We start from the raw sequence: 22,699 nt of genomic DNA on the forward strand, positions 1-22,699 counted from the left end.
TAGATAACTATGCTAGGATTTTTAAGAGACTATTGATGCACTCAACAAAGATATGTTAGCCTAGATGTGATGCTATGGAGCCATGACTATGACTATTGTCATAGCTGAGCTGATTAAGTACACCATGTAGTCTTTTGGGCTGGCTTAGGGACCTGTGCATTGTATTCATTTGGAGATGATAACACTCTTAGGTATTTGAAAACCAAGCCATCTGAGAGCTAAAAACTGGATTTAGGTGCCTGCCTTTAGATGTCTGTGTTTAAAATTGGATGGTTTAACATAAATAGACAAGTAGCCCTCAGGCTAAAAACAAGAGATTATAAAATAATCCTGTAGAATGGAAACATTCTATCAGACTACACTGTATACCTCTCATATGTTATCCCAATTTTTTTAATGGCTTGCACAGAATCAGGGGAGGGTTGGGATGCTGTCTGCCATCACACCAGGACCAATTTTGTCTTCTCTCTACCTGGCATACTCTGTGAGAGATTAAAAATTATTCTGCTTGTGCCTCTGGAGATAGCCTAACACAACGATAGCATATTTCTTTCAATAACAGAAATAGCACCTTAGATTGAAAATAATAATAACTTTCCATCTGATCAATCAATTTCCAAAAGCTTAGTTTCCATTTAAAGATATTATTTAAAGTTATAAGCAAACTCACAACCACATGTTTCTGCTAAAAATAATACTAAAGGTCTTTCTTCCTGCAAAAAATATTATTTCAAAGATTCCAAGAAACAATATATTTAGAAGGTCTTATAGGCAGAATATAACTTCATACATAAAATTCATTATTAGTTAGAGACACATAAGTATCTATATATAATAAAAAAAAAGTCAGTAGTTTAAACTAGCATTACTGTTTAGCCCAGTTTGGTGTTAATCTTAGTATCCCAACATTTAAAAGGCTATCAGATCTTCTGACATTTTAATACAAATACAGTCTGTGGCTGTGACAGCATTTGGCGTAGATATATTTTGCTGTGATATTTCAGATAACCCCAAGTATGTTTCTCTAAATGCATTTAAAAATTTTCACAGTTTCTCTTAACAGATTTCACATGGAGAAGAGTAGATTAGGAAACAGGCTTCATCTGGATAGCACTGATGCTTATCTGCAACTTTCTTTTCTTCAGGGTTTCTAAAAATTCCATTTCACTGCCTGAATTTCTAAAGGTGTTCTATCAAAACTTTATCATATTTATTTGACATAATAGTGGAGACTATTATATTAGATCTATAAGAGAATTTAGGTTCACTAGAGAAAAAGAAATATTTTTCTATGTCCACACCTTTTCAGTTAGAGGCCCGCAATGTATAGGTCAGCAATGTCCACTAAGTGCTGAGACAAAGTGACTTGGGTGGGAGTTATGACTCCTCATTCTCTCAGTACACCCATAAAGGTGATATTGGCTGTTGCAAGTGAATGGAGCAATCTTTATAAGATAAAGTTATGGGGGACAGGTACTCAAAGGCATAGCATCCAGGCAGGGTAAGGCATGATGAAATTAACAAAAGTCACACAGGAAATTCCAGAAGAAAAATGAAAATTTTCCTCCTTGCTACCCCCACTATGAAAGTTTTAAAAATTAAAAAAAACAAACAAACAAACAACAAAACACACACACACAAAAAAAAAAAATTTCTAGCAATAGATTACACAGAGAATTAAAAGCCAGTTAATATGACACTGGTAACCTTGAGACATTGTTAAGGAGACAGCAAGATACCAGACAAAATCCTTCCAGATAGGATAAGTCACGGAGTCATTACATAGAAAACAACATTCCCAAAAGACTTATAAACATTAGCCAAAACTTTTGCAGTGATTAATATATCAAACTATTTTGTTGTGTTTAAATAGATCTGCACAGTATCTGATATTCTAGTAGCAGCCCAGAAACAACAAATGGCAGATCACAGACCATTCTAATCACATTTCATATTTTCTAAGTGTTCCCATAACTATAAAAAAGTATAATGTCATGTAAATTAAATTGGTTTAATAAAATAATATAATTCAATAGAAGTACTTTAAAAAGGACAAAATTCCCAGGCCTATAAGCCCATTAACCTAGTAAATCTTTCTATGATATAAGTTGTCAGCTAAGATCTTATGAAGTGAACACAAAAATAAAAAGGAAAACAGCATTAAATAACAAACTCAAGAACTGTTTTATATCATCCTTCATTAATATTCAGTTGAGGGTCATGGACATGAAGTTGCCTTTCAGGGAAAAAATTAGTGACAGATTTCACAAAGCAAGTAATTCTCTCATGTCCTAACATAGTGGGTGGATGATAGAATTTATTCCTCTTCAGCTGTAGTTGCTATACACAAATCACTGTATTCTAAGATGTATGCACTAAGTCTTTTGTTAGATGAAAATATTGCTCTGAAGAGCAGGTGGAAGGGACTTGGGAATGTGATAAGTCTTGCAACTTTTTCTTGGAATAATCTCACCAGAAAATGCATGTCAGTATGAACAGAAACTCTGAGCAGATGGCTCCCGCATAATTTCAGCTAGGTAGAGCTGCATATAATTTCCTTATATCTATCTAGTCATTAAATGTTACTTTAGGCCTGTCTGATAGTTGGTATTTCCAAAGGCACCCAAGAGTATCAAACATCTGAAGTCTTGCACAGCTTGAAAAAGTTAATTATCTAACTCACTTGAGTTTCTTTCACAGTGACTTTTGGCTCAATCCTGTAGCAAAATATTCTGAAATGCTGAGAGCTTGTTTTCCTGTAAAAGGTAAACTCACTGTGCTGTAGCAACTTCCTTCAATACCAAGGGGAACTGTGTAAATTCTCTTCACGTAAATGAAGAGAACATAGTGCTCAAACAGTAGTTTATTCTTCATTTCCCAGAGAAATGCAAAGTTCATTTTACAGTTAACTCAGTGGATTCCAGCCTATTCCACCTAAAACAGAGAAGAGACTCAGAAGTATTAAAATCTTTAAAAAAAGGTTTTAAAGCTAGTAGGTAAGTAGATAAATTAAATTCCATTTCAAAAATCATTATTCATAGTGAAAACTATGTACTCACTCAATATCTTTTCAACAATAAAAATAATACTAAAGCAGATGTTATGCATAATACACTCTAAATTTAATTAAAACTGAAAGAACAACAACAATATCAGAAATAAATAACTGCTTTCAATTGTAGCAGCGGCCACTTTATCACGTCTAAATTTTCTGTAATAAAGCAAAACCTGCTTTCATTTACATCTTTGCAGTTCCAATGATGTCCACTGAGGCTGAAGATAAGAATCAGGTACAGAATATAATTTGGAGGTCATGGGCAGAGAGTCTACACTCTACCTTTCCCTTTTTTTTTTTTTTTTTTTTACTCATAATTACCATAATATTTTCGGATTTTTGTAAAACTTTTGCTACTTTCTAGTATCCTTCTGGACAAATGTGTGGCCCACAGCTGTATAAACATATTATGTGACAGGTGAGCAACTGGCTTATGGGTTGGGCACAAAGGGTTACAGTCAATGGGATGACATCAGACTGGTGAGCTGTCACTAGTGGAGTTCTGCAGGGCTTCATCCTTGGACCTATGCTTTTCAACATCTTCATAAATGACTTGGACACAGGACTAGAACGGATACTAAGCAAGTTCACAGATGATACAAAACTGAGAGGAGCTGTTGACTCCAACAAAGGCAGAGAGGCCCTGCTGAGAGACTTGGACAAATTTGAGGGCTGGGAAATCATCAACCATATGAAATTTACAGAGGAAAATGCTCGATTTTGTACCTGGGATGGAATACCCCAGGACATATGGACAGGCTCAGCAACGAAATGCTGGAAAGCAGTACTGCAGAAAGGGACCTGGGGGTCCTGCTCAGTGGCAAGTTGAACATAAGCCAGCAGTACCCTGGCAGGCAGGAGGGCCAACCATGTCCTGGGGTGCATCAGGAACAGCGTTACCAGCTGGGCAAGGGAGGGGATTGTCCTGCTCTGAGACTGCCTCACCTTGAGAGGTAGAGGCAGTTTTGGGTGCCACAATACAAGAAAGACATGAAAGTATTAGAGAGTGTCCAAAGGAGAGCAACTAATATGGTGAAGGGCCCTGGGGGGAAGCCGTATGAGAAGTGGCTGAAGTCACTTGGTCTGTGTTGCACGGAAAAGACTGAGGGGAGACCTCATTGCAGTCTACAACTTTCTTGTGAGGGAAGAGGGGGGCAGACACTGATCTCTGCTCTGAACAGTGACAGGACTCCAGGGCATAGACTGAAGTTGTGTCAGGGTAGATTTAGGTTGGATATTAAAAAAAAGGTGGTCAGGCACTGGAACAGGCTGCCCAGGGAAGAGGTCACAGCACCAGCCCTCACAGAGTTCAAGAAGCATTTGGACAATACTCTGGGGCATATGGTGTGGCTCTTGGGGATGGTGCTGTGCAGGGCCAGGAGTTGGACTCTATGACCCTCGTGGGTCCCTTTCAACGCAGCTTATTCTCTGATTCTGTGACTTTGATATTGCCAAGAATAAAATGATAAGATGGCTGAGAGCTGATATCAAGTTCTACTAGAGAAACCAAATTTTAGAAGACAATACCTCATAAGATCTCTTCAAATTCTAGCAAGGATCTTCCAATTTTATTTAGGAAAGATTTTAATGTTAGACATGCTGAGCCTCTGCCACTGATGCATAAAATTTGAGTCTCAATGTTTCAGAAGATGTCTTATAGCTATGGAGCATATTTGCATTATGCTTAATGTGAGATGTTTATATCATCTATATCTGAGTTAGCAAACAGAAACAGTATTATATGTAGAATCATGTCTGGTATATGTTCATTAGGCAAATATCATTGATACAGAAACTAAAGTGTGCATCTATACCAAAACAAAGTGGGATTTTTTTTTTGTGTACATGAAACACCCCAGTGGATTGACATATAAAGGAAAAACTCACGACCTATTAAAATTAGAATCTCAGACTACAAGAGTGAAGGTAGGAGAGGTGATCAAAATTCTCTAGTTGCTAGGCATTTTATGGAAAGAGGCCACATTCACTCATCTTATTAAAATTCATGAAAATTGAAAATATCCAAAAGCCCAGGAGGGGTGGGGTCACAAAATCTATTTCACAGAACTGGGAAGCTTACTCTAAATTCACCTTGAAAGCACTTTCCCCATCACAGACTTCCTGAGAGCCTTTTGATTTCTCTCCTACTTAGGAGGTAATTATAGAACTCCTTTTCCTCTCTGACTAACGCATACAGAAGAGTTCACTTCAGCCTTTTATGCAGATTATAACGGTTTGTTCCTGACTAGATCTCTATTGCAAATTATTTCTCCTTTTCTCTCTCTCCAATTCATCTATTTAGCTTTATTTCCCTTTGTTTCTCACATGTCATCCTCTGTCAATTGATATCATAACTACTTTAGTGTTAAATACTGTTGAACTTTGCACTTCTCTTTTCCACTTTTAATTTGCTTTTGCATTTAATTTTAAATTTACTGTTGTCAGAAAACAATGACATTCAGGCATAGGGATGATGGAAGAGGGTTTTTAAACACAGGCTTCATAGTGTATTTCTCCTGTGGATAAATCTCTTAAAAGATACAAATCCAATTGTAAACAATACATTTTTTCTAAAAAGATTTCTAAGGCCATCAGAATCATGAGGTTTTTAAGATTGCCACAGTTATTTCAGTCAGGAAGAATCTGATTTTATGAGTATAAAGTCTCTATGATAGATATTTACCTTATGTAGTCTAATCTGGTCCTAACAGCTACCGCTGCTTTTAATTTCTTATACAAATTGACACTAAATGGAAAATTTGACGGAAAATCTACACCATTCTGTTTTCACATCAGGGAAGTCCGTCTCCGTGTGACACTACCACTACAACAGGACCACAGAATTTCTCCATGCTCAGGCATCTCCCCTGTTTTGGGAACATATTAACATGAATATTCAGTAATAATTAATAAACAGTGTTTCCAGGATAAAACCAAAGCTGAGATGTCATTTAACCACCACAGCAATACTATTTTAGGCAAACTAGAATTAGAGTCAAGAACCATGGCCTTTTTCTTTTTTTGGTAACAGCCCACTTTTATTCTTAAAAGAAAGCAGGGATAAGGTAGCATTTATTTTTCAATCTGCTTTTCTAATATCGGATAAAAATTTTAACACATGAACAATAGCAGTATTGCAGCAACCAGCTTGCTAACATATATCCAAAGACAGCATTCCAAATAAAAGCAGCAAGCCTGCATGGCTATTCACACTCTTTTGCAAGTGATGTCAATGATCAGTAACAGACCAGTAGCATTCCCCTGAATCCACCAAGCATGCATAAGTGCTAATAAAGAGAAAAAGGAAATGCTCTTACATGAAGAAGCTATCAATATTTTTGTATTAAGTGACAGTATAAGAATAAAGACTCGCTACAAAGTCCTCACTCTGAAAGCTGGTCTGCTCTGAAAACAAACAATCACAGCTGTAACTAAATCAACCAAACTAGGCATCACAAAAAGTTATTAAGAACATATTTTTCCTCAGCCTAACTATTCTGCTTTATATATTATTCATGCAGTCAGCTGCAAAACTCTCTCCCATTCTTGGTGATTTCAACAGTAGTTGTTTGAGAAGCTTTTATACATTTAGAGTAGATATATAAAAATATTTATAGCATTTAGTGTTTACAGTAAGTGGCCTTAAAAGATAAATTTTTATATTCATCAAGCTTAAGCATAAGTTGTCCCCTACCCTGATGAATCATATTCATACCCATGTTCTAAGGAATCTAAACAAAATCCAGTATTTTTTCTCCTCAAGGTTGTCTACCTCCCTAGCTTTAAATTCTCCCTATTTCAGAATCCTATCTGGCACATGGAAGAGATTTTTTCAATAAATCAATACTGTAATAAAAAATGACTGTTTCTACACTCTCCACATATTAACTGAGTTTCTCTTATACAGATAAAAATCATTCACCTTATGCTCTACATTTGACATTCATTTTTAATAACAGACCTTAATAAAAGAAGCACCTGGCAAAAATGTGAATCTAAAATATCAATGTGTTAAATCTTGTCTGGTTTGACATAATTGCTTAATTTGGTTTCAGAAAGAATAACAAAGTATACTTCTGAGAAAGAATACTATCTGAAAGAAATGCTATGAGTATAGGCATGTTAAGTAATAGCTACCATTTTTTTGTCAGCAAAATGGAAAGCTAATGTTTTCAGCAAGAATGAAATTAGCAGTTTATCCGTGAAAAAAATGTGAAAAACAAAGCCAAATTACATGCTTTTTCCTAAAATTCTTATAGCATAAATACCCATTGTCATGGTTTAACCCCAGCCAGCAGCTAATCAACACACGACTGTTCACTCACTCCCCCATGATGGGATGAGGGAGAGAACAGGAAAAATAAGAAAACTCATGGGTTGAGATACAGCCAGTTTCATACGTAAAGCAAAAGCCACACTCAAGCAAAGTCATAAAGGAACCCATCCACCACTTCCCATGGGCAGGCAGCTTTCTTGCCATCCCAAGGAAAACAGGACTCCATCACATGTAATGGTGACTTGGGACAGCAAATGTCATTACTCTGAATATGACCTCTTCCTCCTTCTCCCAGTATTATATGCTGAGCATGACTCATTATGGTAACGGGTATCTCAGTGGCTTGTTGGAGTCAGCTCTCCTGGCTGTGTCCCCTCAAAGTTTCTTGTGCACCCTCAGCCTACTTGCTAGAGAAGGGTGAGAAGTAGAAAAGGCTTCAGGCTATGCAAGCACTACTCAGCAGTAAGGAAAACATCCCTGAATAAGCAACGCTCTTCCCAGCAAAATCCAAATGACATCCCCCTATTAGCTACTGTGAAGAAAATTCTCATAGCCATCCCAGCTAAAAAAAACACACCCCTGTAGCACTTGTATGGAAAACACTACATACATGATAAAATTGCTCTCCAGCACATGTACACACAAGGACAAATTACCTTCCAAAATTTTAACAGAAGACTTTTCAAACCCACTATTTTATCTCATGCTATGAAATTAGTTAAAAGGAAAGAGGAGACAAACCTAAGAGACCCATTGAGCAATACCAGTGACCAAAAATATTTCCATGTTCTCCTAAATACTGTCATCACAAAATGGGTTTTCTAATCTGGGGATAGCCCTCCTGACAGCAGCTACATCCTAAATAACAGTGTTTTGAGCAAAGCTCTGTTCTGTCCTGATATAAACACTGAAGCATTGTACAAGTCATAGAACTCAAAAAAAAAAAATCACTGACAATAAAAATCATTACAGCACACACCTCCATTTCATAGCAATTACTTACCCAGATGTTTCCATCTTGGTGGTATGGTTTCCAGTTCCTCCCTGTATCACTGTAGAGCATCCGATATTGAGTGACCCAGTCAGAGCTGCTGTACCTGCCTTGAGTTGCAATAGCACTGATCTGCTTCCTGTTTCCAAAATCCACTTGCAGCCATTGGTAATGATCACTGTCTGATGGAGACCAACCTCCTGCACCTGTTGTGAAGAAGCAGAAGGGAGATTTAGATCTCAGGCAGTTGCTTTGATGTGAACTCATTGTGAAGATGCTGATTGCTGGAAGTCAGCCCAGCTGAGAGGAATAGAATATCAAAAAAATTTGAACACATACAAAAGAAATATGAGTTCCCATTATTAAAAAAAAAAAAAAAAAAGTTATCACAGGCTTTAAGTACATTAAATCTATTGCCCTAATCGTATTTTTAATATAATTATAATGATTTAATGGGATGCCTGCTAACCAATCAATGCCTTAATAATGCTTTAATTGCAGTTTATTACTTTTTGCCAAATTATAATTTTTCAAGCATTGACCAATTTTACATGAATTCCTTTGTCAGAGTAAGGCACAAATCATTAAAAATTTTTGGATTTTCTATGCCTTTTCATTAACATTTCAAGTTGAAGAGATAATATAGATAAAAAGTGAGGAAATAAGAGCAAGTTCTCTGCTTTTTTATGTTTCACTATAGAGCACAAACTGAAAGATTTACCAGAAGAATTGAGAAAGGAGCAGGTACTGCAGGGCTAGATTCAGTCTTGATCTGCTGGTTGTACAAGCTGTCACAGATTACATTGGCAGATGCCTTACACAAGTGTTATTGCTCTTTATGGGTCTATGAATTAACTTGACAGTAATGCTATTAATATTCTTCTCAGCCACTAGACTACATTAAACTGTTCTAAATAAAGAAGGCCAGTGATGCATAGATCAATGTTGTATTGAGACATTAATGCAATTTCTTATTCTGAAATAAAAATATTTAGGGGAAAACTGTTTTAGGATTCTTCAGAGAATAATAAATTTTCTCAGATATTATAATGATATAGGTATTATAACAGTAAGCATTAGGAAATACATGAAATAAAAAAAACTCATCTATCAAAATAGGGAAAAAGTGGAGTATCATTCCGTTTATAATCATAATGGACATTAATACACAGAAAACAAAATGTTTACAGACTTGATGTGATTTACAGGGGTTTTATTTTGCTTTTAACTTTGAATGAAATAGATGTCTTGGCACACCATCAAATCATGTAGTCTAGTCCATGGTCCAATTTTTATTGCTTTTAATTTCACTTATAGTCTTCAATTGATGTCACAAGCCTTGCCTGCTTGCCAAACAAGCAACATTGCTATATTGCATCTTATATACTCCCATCATTAGGCGGCAGCATTGCCTCAGTCTTAGACAACCCTAACATTCATTCAGTTGCTACAGGTGTTAACGTTTGCAGGTCATTGGATATTTTAATGTCATCATATCAACAGGATGATCTGATGCCTTCTGTGGTTGCCTTTCATTGTAATTAAAAGTGTAGCACTACACCAATGACAACTAATTTGTTAAAATTCTCAAGATTTACAATAGATGCTTTCTCTTTGCTCTACCCAGGAAAATAAGCAGGATACTTTAGCTGTAGGGAATAGTTAAATGCTATTTAAAACAAAATAAACCCCGAAAAACACCCTTACTGAAAAGCACTCACAGGAAAAATATTCCCACACATTCCCAAATTCAAATTAGATCTAGTTTTGCAGAGACTGATCATTCAAAACAGAATGCAGCTTCTTCATAACTACTATGCATGGAGACTGGAAAAGTTAGCTCTACATACTTGTTGTAATAGCAGAGATAATGTCTTTTCTCCCTATCCTAATGTCCCCATTAAACTGACATATCCGTGATTGATGGCATGCAAAAGATAAGAAGCTGTAACTATACAAAAGCCATCTTTGTAAAAAATCCCTTTTGTGGCTACCGAAAAAAAATAAGGTTCAAATGTGAGCATTTAAAAAATTTTTATGAAAGACAAAGTTAAACAGTCAATCAATAAAATTTCCTTCATTAATGCAATTGTTGAAAAAGTGTGACATACTACAATGCTGTGAAGGTTAGAATAGATATTATGGTTTTTACCATAATGCAGGAGATTTACATTAAACCAGGAGATTTTGTTAAGCACATTTAAAGGAAAAGACTTTGAAGCATAACAAGAAACAGTGTTTTTATTTAGTACATTCATATTACTTAGACAAGGCTTTGGCCTTCTGTAGTTGATAAACAGTCGGTGTAAATTTCAACTATGCTTCAAAGAGTCTTTACCTACAAGTCCTTTGAAAAATTTGTAAAAATTAAGTGCTAGCATTCCTTTCCTCAGTTTTTGTTTGTTTGGTTTTTCTCTGTTTTTTTTTTTTGTTTTTTTTTTTTTTGTTTTTTTTTTGTTTTTTTTTTTTTTTTGTTTTTTTTTGTTTTTTTTTTTGTTTTTTTTTTTGTTGTTGTTTTTTTTAAATGTAAGGAGAGTTAGAAAGTATCTTTTACATCATGCTTAAGAAAAGTTAGAGAGATGTGACACAACAGTCACATCTAGGTCATGAGATGGAAACACAAGTTTTGCAAGACAGACTGCCCTATAACCATTTCTAACAAGCAAGAGACAAGACTTTTAGTCAGTGTTGCGAAGAGCAGCAAACAATATTATCCTATATCTCAGTTTCAGATTTCCCTTCTGGCTTTTTCAAGCCAGTAAAGAAATAAATAGTCAAAAGGATGGAGGCGAAACACTCTGCCTTACAGCTGAATGTGTTGCTTAGCAGATCAGCATGGCAAAGGAATGGTGGTCAGTCTGAGCAGGCAGGGCAGCCATCAGCCAGTCATCAGAAGCAGCCTGTGAGCATCAATTAAATTTGTCCTCTTCCACTTTGATTCACCAAGCTGTGTAATTTGGGGGAGATGACTACTTTGTCCATTTTGTTACTGATACATGTAACCTTTAGTGGTTCAAGGATCCTTTTTTCTCCTTCAAAATATTTCTTTTCAGGTACATGTTATAAATAAGTTATGAAAATGTTGGATCAAATACAAATTTCCCCACTGTGAAATCTTGAAAACACCCTGAATTCACTGGAGGAATTTAAGTACATTTGTATCTCCATTCAGTCTAAGTAGATACAAAAATCTCACATCCCCATAAATGTGCAGTGTGTTTGCAGTTCTTCATATCATTAAATATTTTGCTGAATAAAACCCTGTTTCTTCATTGGAATTCAGATTTTGGTTTGATACTAGATTGGTACTAGAGGAGTTACTTTTAATTACATATTTTGCCTTTTTGAAGGAGTGAGGAATTCGGAAATCAAACCTACTTTCCACAATATGGCATTATTTTTGAAATAAACAGAACTTTATGGCCAGTACATTATGAAAGAATAATGAATTATCTTTAGTGAAGGAGCAAAATAACAGCATGTTAGTAGATTACAGGGAACATTACATCATACTGAAACTAGTGTGGTGTATTAAAATTGTTGAATAACTGCTACTCAGAGTTGTTATTCACACCTTGGTGTAAACTGTTCATTTTTAATAGTTGTTGGCTATATCCTGAATTTTATTACATTTATTATTTGCATTTTTTATTATGGCAGAAAAATAGGCACTGGATAAATACTTTTTCCTATAATGTTCCCTTTATTTCATGTACTATCTTTTAACAAGAAATAGAGCAATATACTATGAAATCAATAGACTTACAAATTAGAAGGAGATTGGAACTAAAAAATTGTTTTAAAGATACTAACTAAACACATGCATATAATACAATTAACTTTCCTTAAAAAGGTAAGGAGCATTTATGGAGCTTTTAGGTAATAACTGTGCAATGAATTTGATTGCAAACAATATCTGCTTCCTATTTTTATTTTTATGCTGTTCCAGAATTTAATGGGATTAAACATATTAGTGCAATCAGCAGTCAAAATATTTTACCCAGTGACATGAACCAAGTGAGTCATGAGCTACTCTGGTTTGTACCATATAGCACTCTACACCACACACAGGGCAACTCATTTAAACTTGAGCAAGAATGACTGTAGATGATCTTTCGTCAACAGGGAACTCCAAGTTCAGAAACAATAAAGTCATCACTGAGCATGTGGCCCAAATATCTTTGAGTATCCAAGAATCTTTCCCGTGCATAAAAGCCTATAAGTTTAATATGCACAGCCAGCCAGAGCATACTGGTAAAAGGCAGCTATGAGAGATTTCATAAAGTGTTATTTTTTAAACAAGTAATTTGATCTGCTCCTACTGCAGACTGACCAAACTACTGAAACAAACATGATGTGTCTTATGGAGAAGACATAAAACTATATTCAGAATGCCAAGAACTAGAACTTGTAAAAGTGGAAATTGTTAATGATTTTACACCAAATAAAAATAATTGCTAACAAACAGTACTAGCTTCATTACTAACGAAGTTGAAATTAAAAGGCTTAATTTTTTCAATTATGAACTTGTTTCCATTTTTTATTGCATTTTATTCCACAGGTTCATTCTGTGGAACAGAAAGCATCATGAAAAACTTAGCTTATTTATGAATGACACATGCACAATATATTTCAAAAAGAATAAAGAATTTAACTCAACATGGGCCTATTTTTTCATGTATAATTTCTTCCTTTTAATTAATTATACATTTCAGCTCCCTATTCAAAGCTGGGGAGTGAGTTACTTCCCATTTAGGGCACACAAAGGCAGCCAACATGATGAGTTAGCCTTACTTTCTCATCATTCCCCATGATGAATTTTCAGTAAATAGCAAAGCTGGGGTAGGCTCACAGATTTTATATTTTTATCTGAACTGTCATAGGATACTGAGTTTACAGATCTATAAGAAGGGGACACTGATGATTTTGGAAAATCTCTTCTGTTTCACTTAAAAATAATTCTTTTGAAAATTTGGGACTTTCATTTCCATTCATGATGAAAACTGGAAACACTAATTTGCACAGGAATAATACATTCTTGTTATAGTTTCACTTGTTCATCACTCCCTACTTCAAATCACAAAATTAAAAATGCCAGTAGTGCAGCAAGTGTAGTGTTTTACTCTTTTCAAATCAGTAATAAAAAAGTTTCAAGGACATGAACTAAAAAAGAGGATCCTTACTCAGAAATTTCATTAGAAAGCAAATTATAGATGTAAGATGTAGGTTTTGGGGTAGTTACAATTCAGGGGATTATTTTATCTAATCATAGAACAATTCTATAGCCCTTCAACAAGGAAAAAAATATGCCTTTTTTAATAATCATGTAATAATAGCCTGAAACATTCCTAGAGCTTGAATCATCTTATTTTTATGGGAAAACCACAACATAATCTGTCAATGAGAAATAGCACTTTCTAGGTCACTGCCATAGCATGAAATCAATACCATTTGACACCTTGCTATTTTCCAAGACATTGCTTGTCATTCTGCTACATAAAAGATAAATCAAGACCAAAAAGAAATCTTTGAAATACTAAGATCATTCATTTACTGCCCTTCAGAGAAAATATGGGCAGCCATTTTCTACAGTACCTAGAAAACAATATAAGAGACCCAAACTCCTAAATAGCATAAATCTATCTGCACTCTTTGTCACTATTGTAGTTAAGCAGGACATCAATGGAGGTTTTCATTTTTGCCTTGTCTTCCTCTGTCCATTTTATAATACAGTGCAGATACAGACATTGCTCAGAGAAAATTAAATGCTTCCAGCTGTGAGGCCCCAGACAAAGGAAGGATGAGGAACTAGTAGAATAAGTCCAGAGGAAGTCACAAGATGCTCTAAGGGCTGAAGCACATCTCCTATAAAGACAGGCTGAGAAAATTTGGATTGTTCAGTCTTGAAAAGAGAAGGCTTTGGGGTGAACTAATTGTAGTCTTCCAGTGCCTGAAGGGAGCCTACAAGAAAGATGGAGAAATGCTTTTTCCTAAGGGTGTGTAGTGACAGGGAAAGGGGGAATGGCTTCAAACTGAGAGAAAGCAGATTTAGGCTAGACAGTAGGAAAAAATTCTTTACTATGAGACTGGTGAGACACTGCAACAAGTTACCAGAGAGGCTGTGGATGCCCCATTCCTGGCAGTGTTCAGTGTCAGGTTGAAGAGGGCTTTCTGCTCTGGTAGAAAGTGTTGAAACTACCTGATCTTTAAGGTTCTTTTCAGTTCTGGAGCACTACAGTGGGTCTAGTCACATTGGGAAAAGTTATGCTTATACAGAAATCTTGGATGATTACAGACTTCACATTTCAAGCTGCTTTGAAGGAGGGTCACATTTACCATGACAGCATCCTCCAACAAAGACACTTCAGCTTCTTACAGGGCTTCACTTCTAATTGAAACAATCTCTTCCTGGTACTGGCATGGACAAACATTTCTTTCCTTATCATAAACAGCATGCATTTGTTTATTTCTTGTATCCATCTGCTGCTCTAGCTGAATTTGGATTTATAATCCATTCCCTATCTTCAGGGTAGGGATTTGCTTTTGCATTTTTGAAAAGTTCTTCTTTTTAGCACAAAACAGCAGGGATGCATTTACAGACAAGACTACGCAAAACACCAATGATAGGCAAATAATGAACATTCGGCTTCAAGAGAAGCAAATACTGGTATTTAGAAGATAAAAAATATTGAGAAAATAGCAGCATGAGAGAAAAAGAGAACAAAAATGACAACTAGATATCTTCTTCTCTAGAATTCACTATTAGAATTTACCCCAAATCAAACCATATTTACTAGAAACTGGCAAATGGCATCCAAACTTTGACCTACTTCTCCATGAGTTAAAACTCCATGCCCTTCCTAGAAGGGCAGAAAGAATTAGGAGACAGTAAGCTCTGACTCTCTTACTATAAAATATATCTTAAAAAACTCATTTTGGAGGGGTAAAACATAGGAAAGATCCAATATTCATTCTTCAAATTAGCCTTCCTTGTTAGCAGCTGAAAGGTACAAGCCTATAAAGGGTGTATGGTTTTCATTTTTTAAACTATGTAAAACAACTATTTTTATTCTATTTTGGTGGAGAAGAGTAAGGATCAGCCCTTATTCACTGTAGCAAATATTTTTTGAACAATGTTAGACTAATTTTAGAAGACTTGCCTTCTAGTAAAAAAGTAGGCAGGGTCTGTATATATAAAAAAAACCCTAATTATATTTCTTAAAATTATTTCATTTTCATTTAAAAACATGAAAGTTAAAAGTAGAAATAACCCAAGGGATAACAGTAGTTATCAGGATACAGTCCACATAGATCTTTTTTAAAAGAACATTAAAATCACTATATTATTTTTTAAATCTCAATAGATCTTCTTTACAGTAAATGCAATTAAAATAAATCCCTTGATGTAGTGTCTGCTTCTTAATACCCACTGCTTCCTAGTATATCTTAACTGAGCACACATCACATAGGAGGGAATGAACAGTCAATCTGCCCTAAGGAACAGTGGTGATATCTAACAAAAAAATGATGCAAAAGAGATCTCATTGTTGTCATTCACAGTTGTCATACTCAAAGTAGAGGAAAAAAAGTCAGAAACCTAAGGAGTCTCATATCCTGAATTCACTGTTGGGGAACAAATACTTTGCAGCTTTGGTTATTTTAATGAACACATCACTTTAAACTATGCCTTTCCCATCTGTTCTGCTTTCTAATTACATATGCAAAAAAAAGCTCATTCACAACTGCATCCTAATGGAATCTTAAACAAAATTGGGACAAGATTTAAATATTCTGTGCACATCATCTGTATTCAAGGCATCAAGCAGCTTCTTCTCCGTGAGGTGTTTTCTTGTTTTTTGGGCAGAAAGTTCAGGCAAGGCAATGGATCATTGCATGCTTGCATGCAAATCCCTTGCATACAAAATAACCACAGTGGCATACAAAAGATGAAGTAGACAGTAGAGAGATCTCCCTTTCCTCACATCACCTTTGCAAGTACCACAACAGAAATCTCTTATTGTATGTTTATGCATTGCAGCACTGGGGTTTTCCTGACAAGTCAGGTCATATCTCTGGCAAGAGCTAGCAAGTGTCTATTTAATGGACAGCAAATACTACCTCTGCAGTGTCTGTGCTGATTAGTAGATTATTATCCAAGATATTAATGATGGCCAGATCACAAATAGCAAGGTTTTACTGACCGTGATTGAATAGCATTTACATCACTTTAAAATACAAGCTCATTATGGTAGTTTCTTGAAACTGCTGTTATCCTTCCTTGGTAGAGATGCCAGAGAAAGAGGAATTAAGGTATTCCAGCACCTGATTTATAACATTTCAATAGCAATGAGATGCCTAAACACTTTAGTCACCTGAGTCATCTCCTGTTCCCATTAGTTGAGCCCACAAATTGATGGAAGCCAAAGCTGAATTACTGAAAGCTTTATCTTTGTGCTCTAGCTTATCTTCGTTAATATTTTCCCCTCAAATGATTGCACATGCAAGATGATTAAATTATGTAATTCTGGCTTACATATCTTGTTCTGTGACTAGTCTTCAGCCATAAAAGATAAAAGCTGAACCTCCAGTCTTAAAGATACTTGCTGTGTGAGATCCTATAGGGAACATAGTTTCCGCCATTAGTATAACATAGTTTCTGGTCCAGTATATACAGTATATTCAGTTCTTTTGGTGTGCAAACAACACTAGTGAAATGCCCTCTGTGAACAAATAGAAGCCACATGTTTCCTTCATTCTACTCACTGTCTGTTTTCTATCTATGTTTTTTAACTGTAAATTTCCTGGGGTGTGTCTCTAACAAAAAAATCTCCTTTGAAGTGCCCTGCTCATGGTGTACTCTCTCCAGCTCTTTCAGGCCCTTAAAGAGTCTTAGCCCAGCAAGTAGAAAGAAAAAACAAAACAAAACAAAACAAAACCAACAAAAAAACCAAACCAAAACAAAAAAAAAAAAACAAAACCAAACCAAAACAAACAAACAAACAAACAAAACCAAACCAAAACAAAAAAACAAAACAAAACAAAACAAAAAAAAAACCAAAAAACTATCTGGCTCTAGACATTAAATAAAGTAGTTCTGAAGTCCAGCTCCCTTAATGATTATCAACAGTCAACCTTTGCTGGCTGCTACTGATGTTTGCAACACCCACTTGGGCTCAGCTCCTGGACTGCTACAGAATCTGAAGACTGCACACTTTTTCCTCTGTTACTTTTTTTACATTTCTACCAGTTTGTTTTTTGTAGTGCTGTTGGTGTGGTTTGGGTTTTTTAGTTTGCTTGGTTTTTATAAGGTTCTTTTGAGATTGGCAGGAAAAAATACATTCAGGAATATATTCAGGATGAAGACTCTTCCCTAGTGTTTCCTATCCAGGCTAAACCTGATTTTCTTCTATACACTTTTCCATCTGCTCAAGATTTCAAACCTGAATTCCCATTTTACAGGAATTTATGAGAAGCTGGTCTCAACCCAAATGGTTGTGATTTCTCAAAGATCAAAATTGTTAATAAAGCAGTCTGAAATATTCTTTCCTTCTTGAGTGGCAAAATCACTGCGCATTTTGATAATTTTCCACAAAAAATTATAAGTGAAGCTAATGAATTTTCATTAAAGGGAGCAAAATTATTGAAAGTAAAAAATTAAATCAGCCATTGCAACTTAAATTTTCTGAATAGCCAGAAATAATTTTTTGAGCCTTTTCCATATACAAATTGGCTAGAAAATAAACAGTTAGAGGAAGATATACTACCCTCTTATTTGTGTCAATGTGATATTGACTCAATCCTGTGAAAAGGACAGGACTCTTCCCTATGTGCCTCATTGCTTAGACACTGTTTCCATGTGCTTCTGCAAATCATACCTTGCTCAAGATATCACAGGAGCTCTGATAGCATGAATATAAGCTACCACTACTGTTCCTAGTACACATATTTAATTCTTCTGCCTTTCTTTCATCAAGCAGGAGCACAGAATTGTGAAATATTGAGAGATGACTTTTGAAATCTAATATACAGCTGATTCAAGGTGTATGTGGCATTTTCTGTTTTAGCAAAGTTAAAGGATAGTTATATTTTTCTTTAATGCATCTATTGCAAGCAGTACCAAGATCCTTATCCTTTCTCTCCATTAAGAAAATATATTCTGTTTTTAAAAATTACTCTCTACTGCATCCATTTTGGTGATGAAAGCTCATATTATGCCTTTTATTTTGCTAATAGCAAAACATTTATTAATATCACATGCAGAGTTGCAACAACATCAGAGGAATAATTTTCTTCTTTATTTTATTTGTAAAATAATATGTTCATTTCAAGTAGAATTCAACTTTTAGGGCAGCAATTTGCCTGAAGTCTATGGTAAACTACTAATAAACAATGAGGATTCCCTAATGAGTTTATACTCCTTGGAGCCAAAACACAGCACTGTATACAAAAATCATTATAATCACAAGAGACAATAGGAGGGGAAAAAAAAGCCAGCAAAAAAAGTTATAACACTAATAAAAGTATCAATGCTCTCATCAGTGACATCAAATGTTAATTTACCCTCATGGGATTAACTAATTTGATACATTTTAGACATTAATCAGGGTAAGAAATTCTGCTAGGATTTTTATTCAATATAAATTAATGAGAACTCAAAGTTCATTCAGCAGAGCATTTCAAAAATTACACTATAATAAATTAAAAGCCCCAAATGCACACTCCAACCCTTCTTTTTAAAATTTCAACCCACAGAAGGGATGAGAATATGGAAATGTTGGCTTTACAGTAGGAGGGTTCAACATACATAGTCTGGGGGAGGATTCAAAGCAGGATTTAACTTCAGGTGTCCTGAATCCTCCCCACTTCTCCCCCTGCCTCCTTTAGCCCTCTAACACTCTTAAGAAGACATAGCTCCCTAGGCAGAAATTAATCTCTCTGCAGCTTCCACACTCTTCATTTAAGCTCTTCAGGCTACAGATTGAAATACTTGTTCTGAATGCATTTTTTTCAACACTGTCAGTCAAGACTCAACACTGCTGAGGAGAAAAAGGAACTTTTGCATGTCTGGACTAACTGAATATACCCACTCCCCCAGCAAAAGAAAAAAATCCCACCACCTCAAGCACCTAGTCTGCAGATTGGACCTAAGTAATTTCTGTTGGTACGGAGTATCAGTTGGCAGATGAAGAAATAGCCACAGCTACAAAAAAAGTATTCAAGACAGAAACCATCTAACTTGGCAGTAGCAATGCCCAGGCAAGAAAAGACCTAATTGAGGATAAAAATAACTTCCGTTTGTGTGTGTGTAAGCTGCTGTAACACATCATTTGCAAAGACAACTGAGAAAATAAACAGTATTCTGAAACTTTCTGAGGAAGGTTGTATTGCTAAAGCTAGTAATTTCTCCTACTTCACCATAAATGCACAATCCAGGTTTCCATCCCCACAGAGCTTGATGCTCTGACCTTACAGAAGTTACATCAGTCTCTTCCTGAGTAAAGCTCATGGTTTTTCCTGCATGCTGAAACAAGCAGTTCTTACTAACAGTCTTCAAGGAAACTTCCATCTGCTGAGCCTGGACATGGAAAGGGTACTGCAGTTTAAGCTAAATTGTCCAGGAACATCCATGCCACTGTATGACAGCTTTGGCATGGTTTCCTGATTCACTTTTATATTGCAGAAAGCCATTTATCACAGACAGTTAGTGTTTCTCTGCTTTCAGTTAGATGGATATGTGTGGCAGCAGCTCTCTGGCCACACAGACCAACACATAACTTTTCCAGGCTTTGTCCTGGGAAAGGCTGTGAGAAGATCAGAGAAAAGAATGATAAACAATTCTTATCTTTACTTGCTGCACCTGTTGTTGTGAACATGTGGAATGAGTTATGGAGATTTGTTTACCAAAGAGTAGTTTTTTAATTAGCCAATAGTGATGGTGTTTGGACTGGTGGACCAATTAGGTTCACCTGTGTCATGACTGTCTGTAAGGGCGATGGGTTTCTTAATAAGTATAGAATAATATAGTGATTGATCAGCCTTCTGTGAATCATGGAGTCAGCGCTAATTATCACCTGGCTGGGGGCCTGTGATGACAGATATGATTCCTACTGAAGACAGAGGGATTTTCCTTATGGCAGAAGCCCAGGAAATAAGCATGCAGTAAGAGCTTCTAAAGCACTAAAGTAGCTAAATCACTACTTCTGTAAAAATTGAATCCTATGATTATTGTGCTATAAAAATGTTTTAAACAGGAAAAACCACATGGCTTAACAAGAGAATGCAAGATATGATAATTCTATCTATTATGGTTAGAATATAGATTTAAATACAGGTTTTTTAAAAGAATGAAAGAGAAAAAATATGCTCTATTAATTGTGGGTTTAAAAGCATATTATCCCATAATTTAGCTTCTGATTCGGCAATGCTAATTAAGTACCAAAAAATCAGAGTCACTTACAAGATCTAGCCAATGCTTATGAAGATACTGCAACTATTTTTCTCTTTTATTTTTTATTACTACAATGAATTTATTTTTTCTTATTACTAGAAGCAAAGTATCATTTGGAGAACAGAAGTTTTATTTGCCATAGATTTTACAAAGCAAATTTGTCACAAATGTTACTCCAGTAAAAACATTTATGTCTGTAACATATATTAATTTGATCTATCAAAATGTATAATATATCATGAAGTTATTCCTGATGCACTCCAGAAAACTGGGTCAGCGGCATCCCACTGTGCCGCCCTTCCAGCAGAAAATTAGAAAATTGGCTTTCAAACTCTTGTCTTGTAAAGGAAGTTATGGATTAATGCCATGGATTTGAAGAAGAAAAATTCTAATATATTAAAAGCAAAGTTTATCACAAAACATTTACCAATAGTTGCACAATGAAGTCAGTGATGGGACTAGAAAATGTTCCATCATGTCCCAAATGGGACTAGAAAATATGCCATTTTCCTTTGGCTGGCATTTACCTGCGTAAGTGCAAAAATACTACAGTCACAAAAATAAGAGCTGGTTCAGCTTGCCCTATAACAGATGGAACACCGTTTTTCTATCTTTATCAATATTTTGCAATGAGGTCTAAAATTCTGAATATTGTGCTTACAGCTCATTGTATTGAGTAGTGTCATTATCTGCTCAATGACCTTAGAGCAAACACAAATGCGTCTTGTCAAACCAGATAATGAGATCAGCAACATGCAAGACCAAGTGTGGGGCTTACAAACTTGCTTAAAAATCTGAAAGCCAAGATAACTGTGATTTAATAGTCTTCATCAAAGATCCGGAAATAAAAAAAAAAATCATACTTGATTCTTAATCAGCAGAACAATGTGAAGTATTCTGGACACAACATTCCTCAGGGTCTAAGGTTTCTACCCATCTTTATTTATAGAGTTGAAGTTCTCAGTTACATCTCTCCTGGCACAATGCATGTTTGGATCACAGCCTACATTTTAATATTCCTAGCTCTTATAAAACTCCTTGAATCCACAGTAACTGAAATAGTTTTAGTTGCCACCAATGTTCTCCTGCTTTGTACAACTTTGCCTGACAAATTCATGTTTAAGGCTAGCATTGCCACACACCATAGAAAATTATCTAAAACAGTAGCTTGTGTCATGTCAACATCCCTGGAGCTACACTCACCTGCTGAAGGATTACATGCAAGTCAGAACATATTGTGTTGCACTCTATCATGCCAGATCTGCAGTGACAAGTTTCTTCAACATTAAAGATGAATTTCTGAAGTGACAAGCCTCAGGAATCGAGCATCTGCAAAATCTCCATGTACATTCCAGAATTCCAAAACCACAACAATTTTTATTAAACATTTTTTAATAAAATTCAGGCTGGTGATTACTGCATACTGTCACAAACTTAATAGTGCTTCTGCCACAGCCAGTTTTTTAATGTGTTTTTTTATGAGTTTTTTAAAGTGTTACAACCTTTTAAAACTTTCTTGGTGATCTCTCTCTTTGTGATGTGATGTCTTCCCATTAGCCGTGAATAACTGTTAATGTGACTTGAGGTCATGGAAATGGCTGTGACACAGAAGGTACCAGTATTACAATAGATCAAAAATGTCCTTTTTGGTGAAGTTAAATTACCACTCAGCATCAAATGCAAACAAGATGCTAAAATCTTATCACTTGTGAAAGAATCCTTTCCATGAGAACAAACACTGGGAAACTGGAAGTCCTTGAGCTCCTCATCCAGAGAAGGGGTTTTGTTTTTTGTATCTACAAAGTGCAAGTGTCTTAATGCACTCTCCCCATCCCTGCCCATATCCAAACTTTATTTTGCTATTAAATGAATTACTGGGCACTTACAGGGATTTCAATTGACTATGCCAAATCACCAACAAAGACCAAA

General features: G+C 35.6%; 1 protein-coding gene across 1 annotated transcript in view; it reads right to left on the bottom strand.

Annotated features, from left to right (window-relative positions):
* The window catches only part of CNTNAP2 (contactin associated protein 2), a 1,032,011-nt gene that overhangs the window by 673,466 nt on the left and 335,846 nt on the right, over nucleotides 1-22,699 (bottom strand). The window contains exon 3 of the mRNA XM_053975055.1: nucleotides 8,335-8,528. Within this exon, the coding sequence (XP_053831030.1) occupies nucleotides 8,335-8,528 (194 nt within the window). The remainder of the gene's footprint in view (nucleotides 1-8,334; nucleotides 8,529-22,699) is intronic.

The sequence above is a fragment of the Vidua macroura genome, chromosome 1 (assembly GCF_024509145.1).
Source record: "Vidua macroura isolate BioBank_ID:100142 chromosome 1, ASM2450914v1, whole genome shotgun sequence".
Lineage (NCBI taxonomy): Eukaryota > Metazoa > Chordata > Aves > Passeriformes > Viduidae > Vidua > Vidua macroura.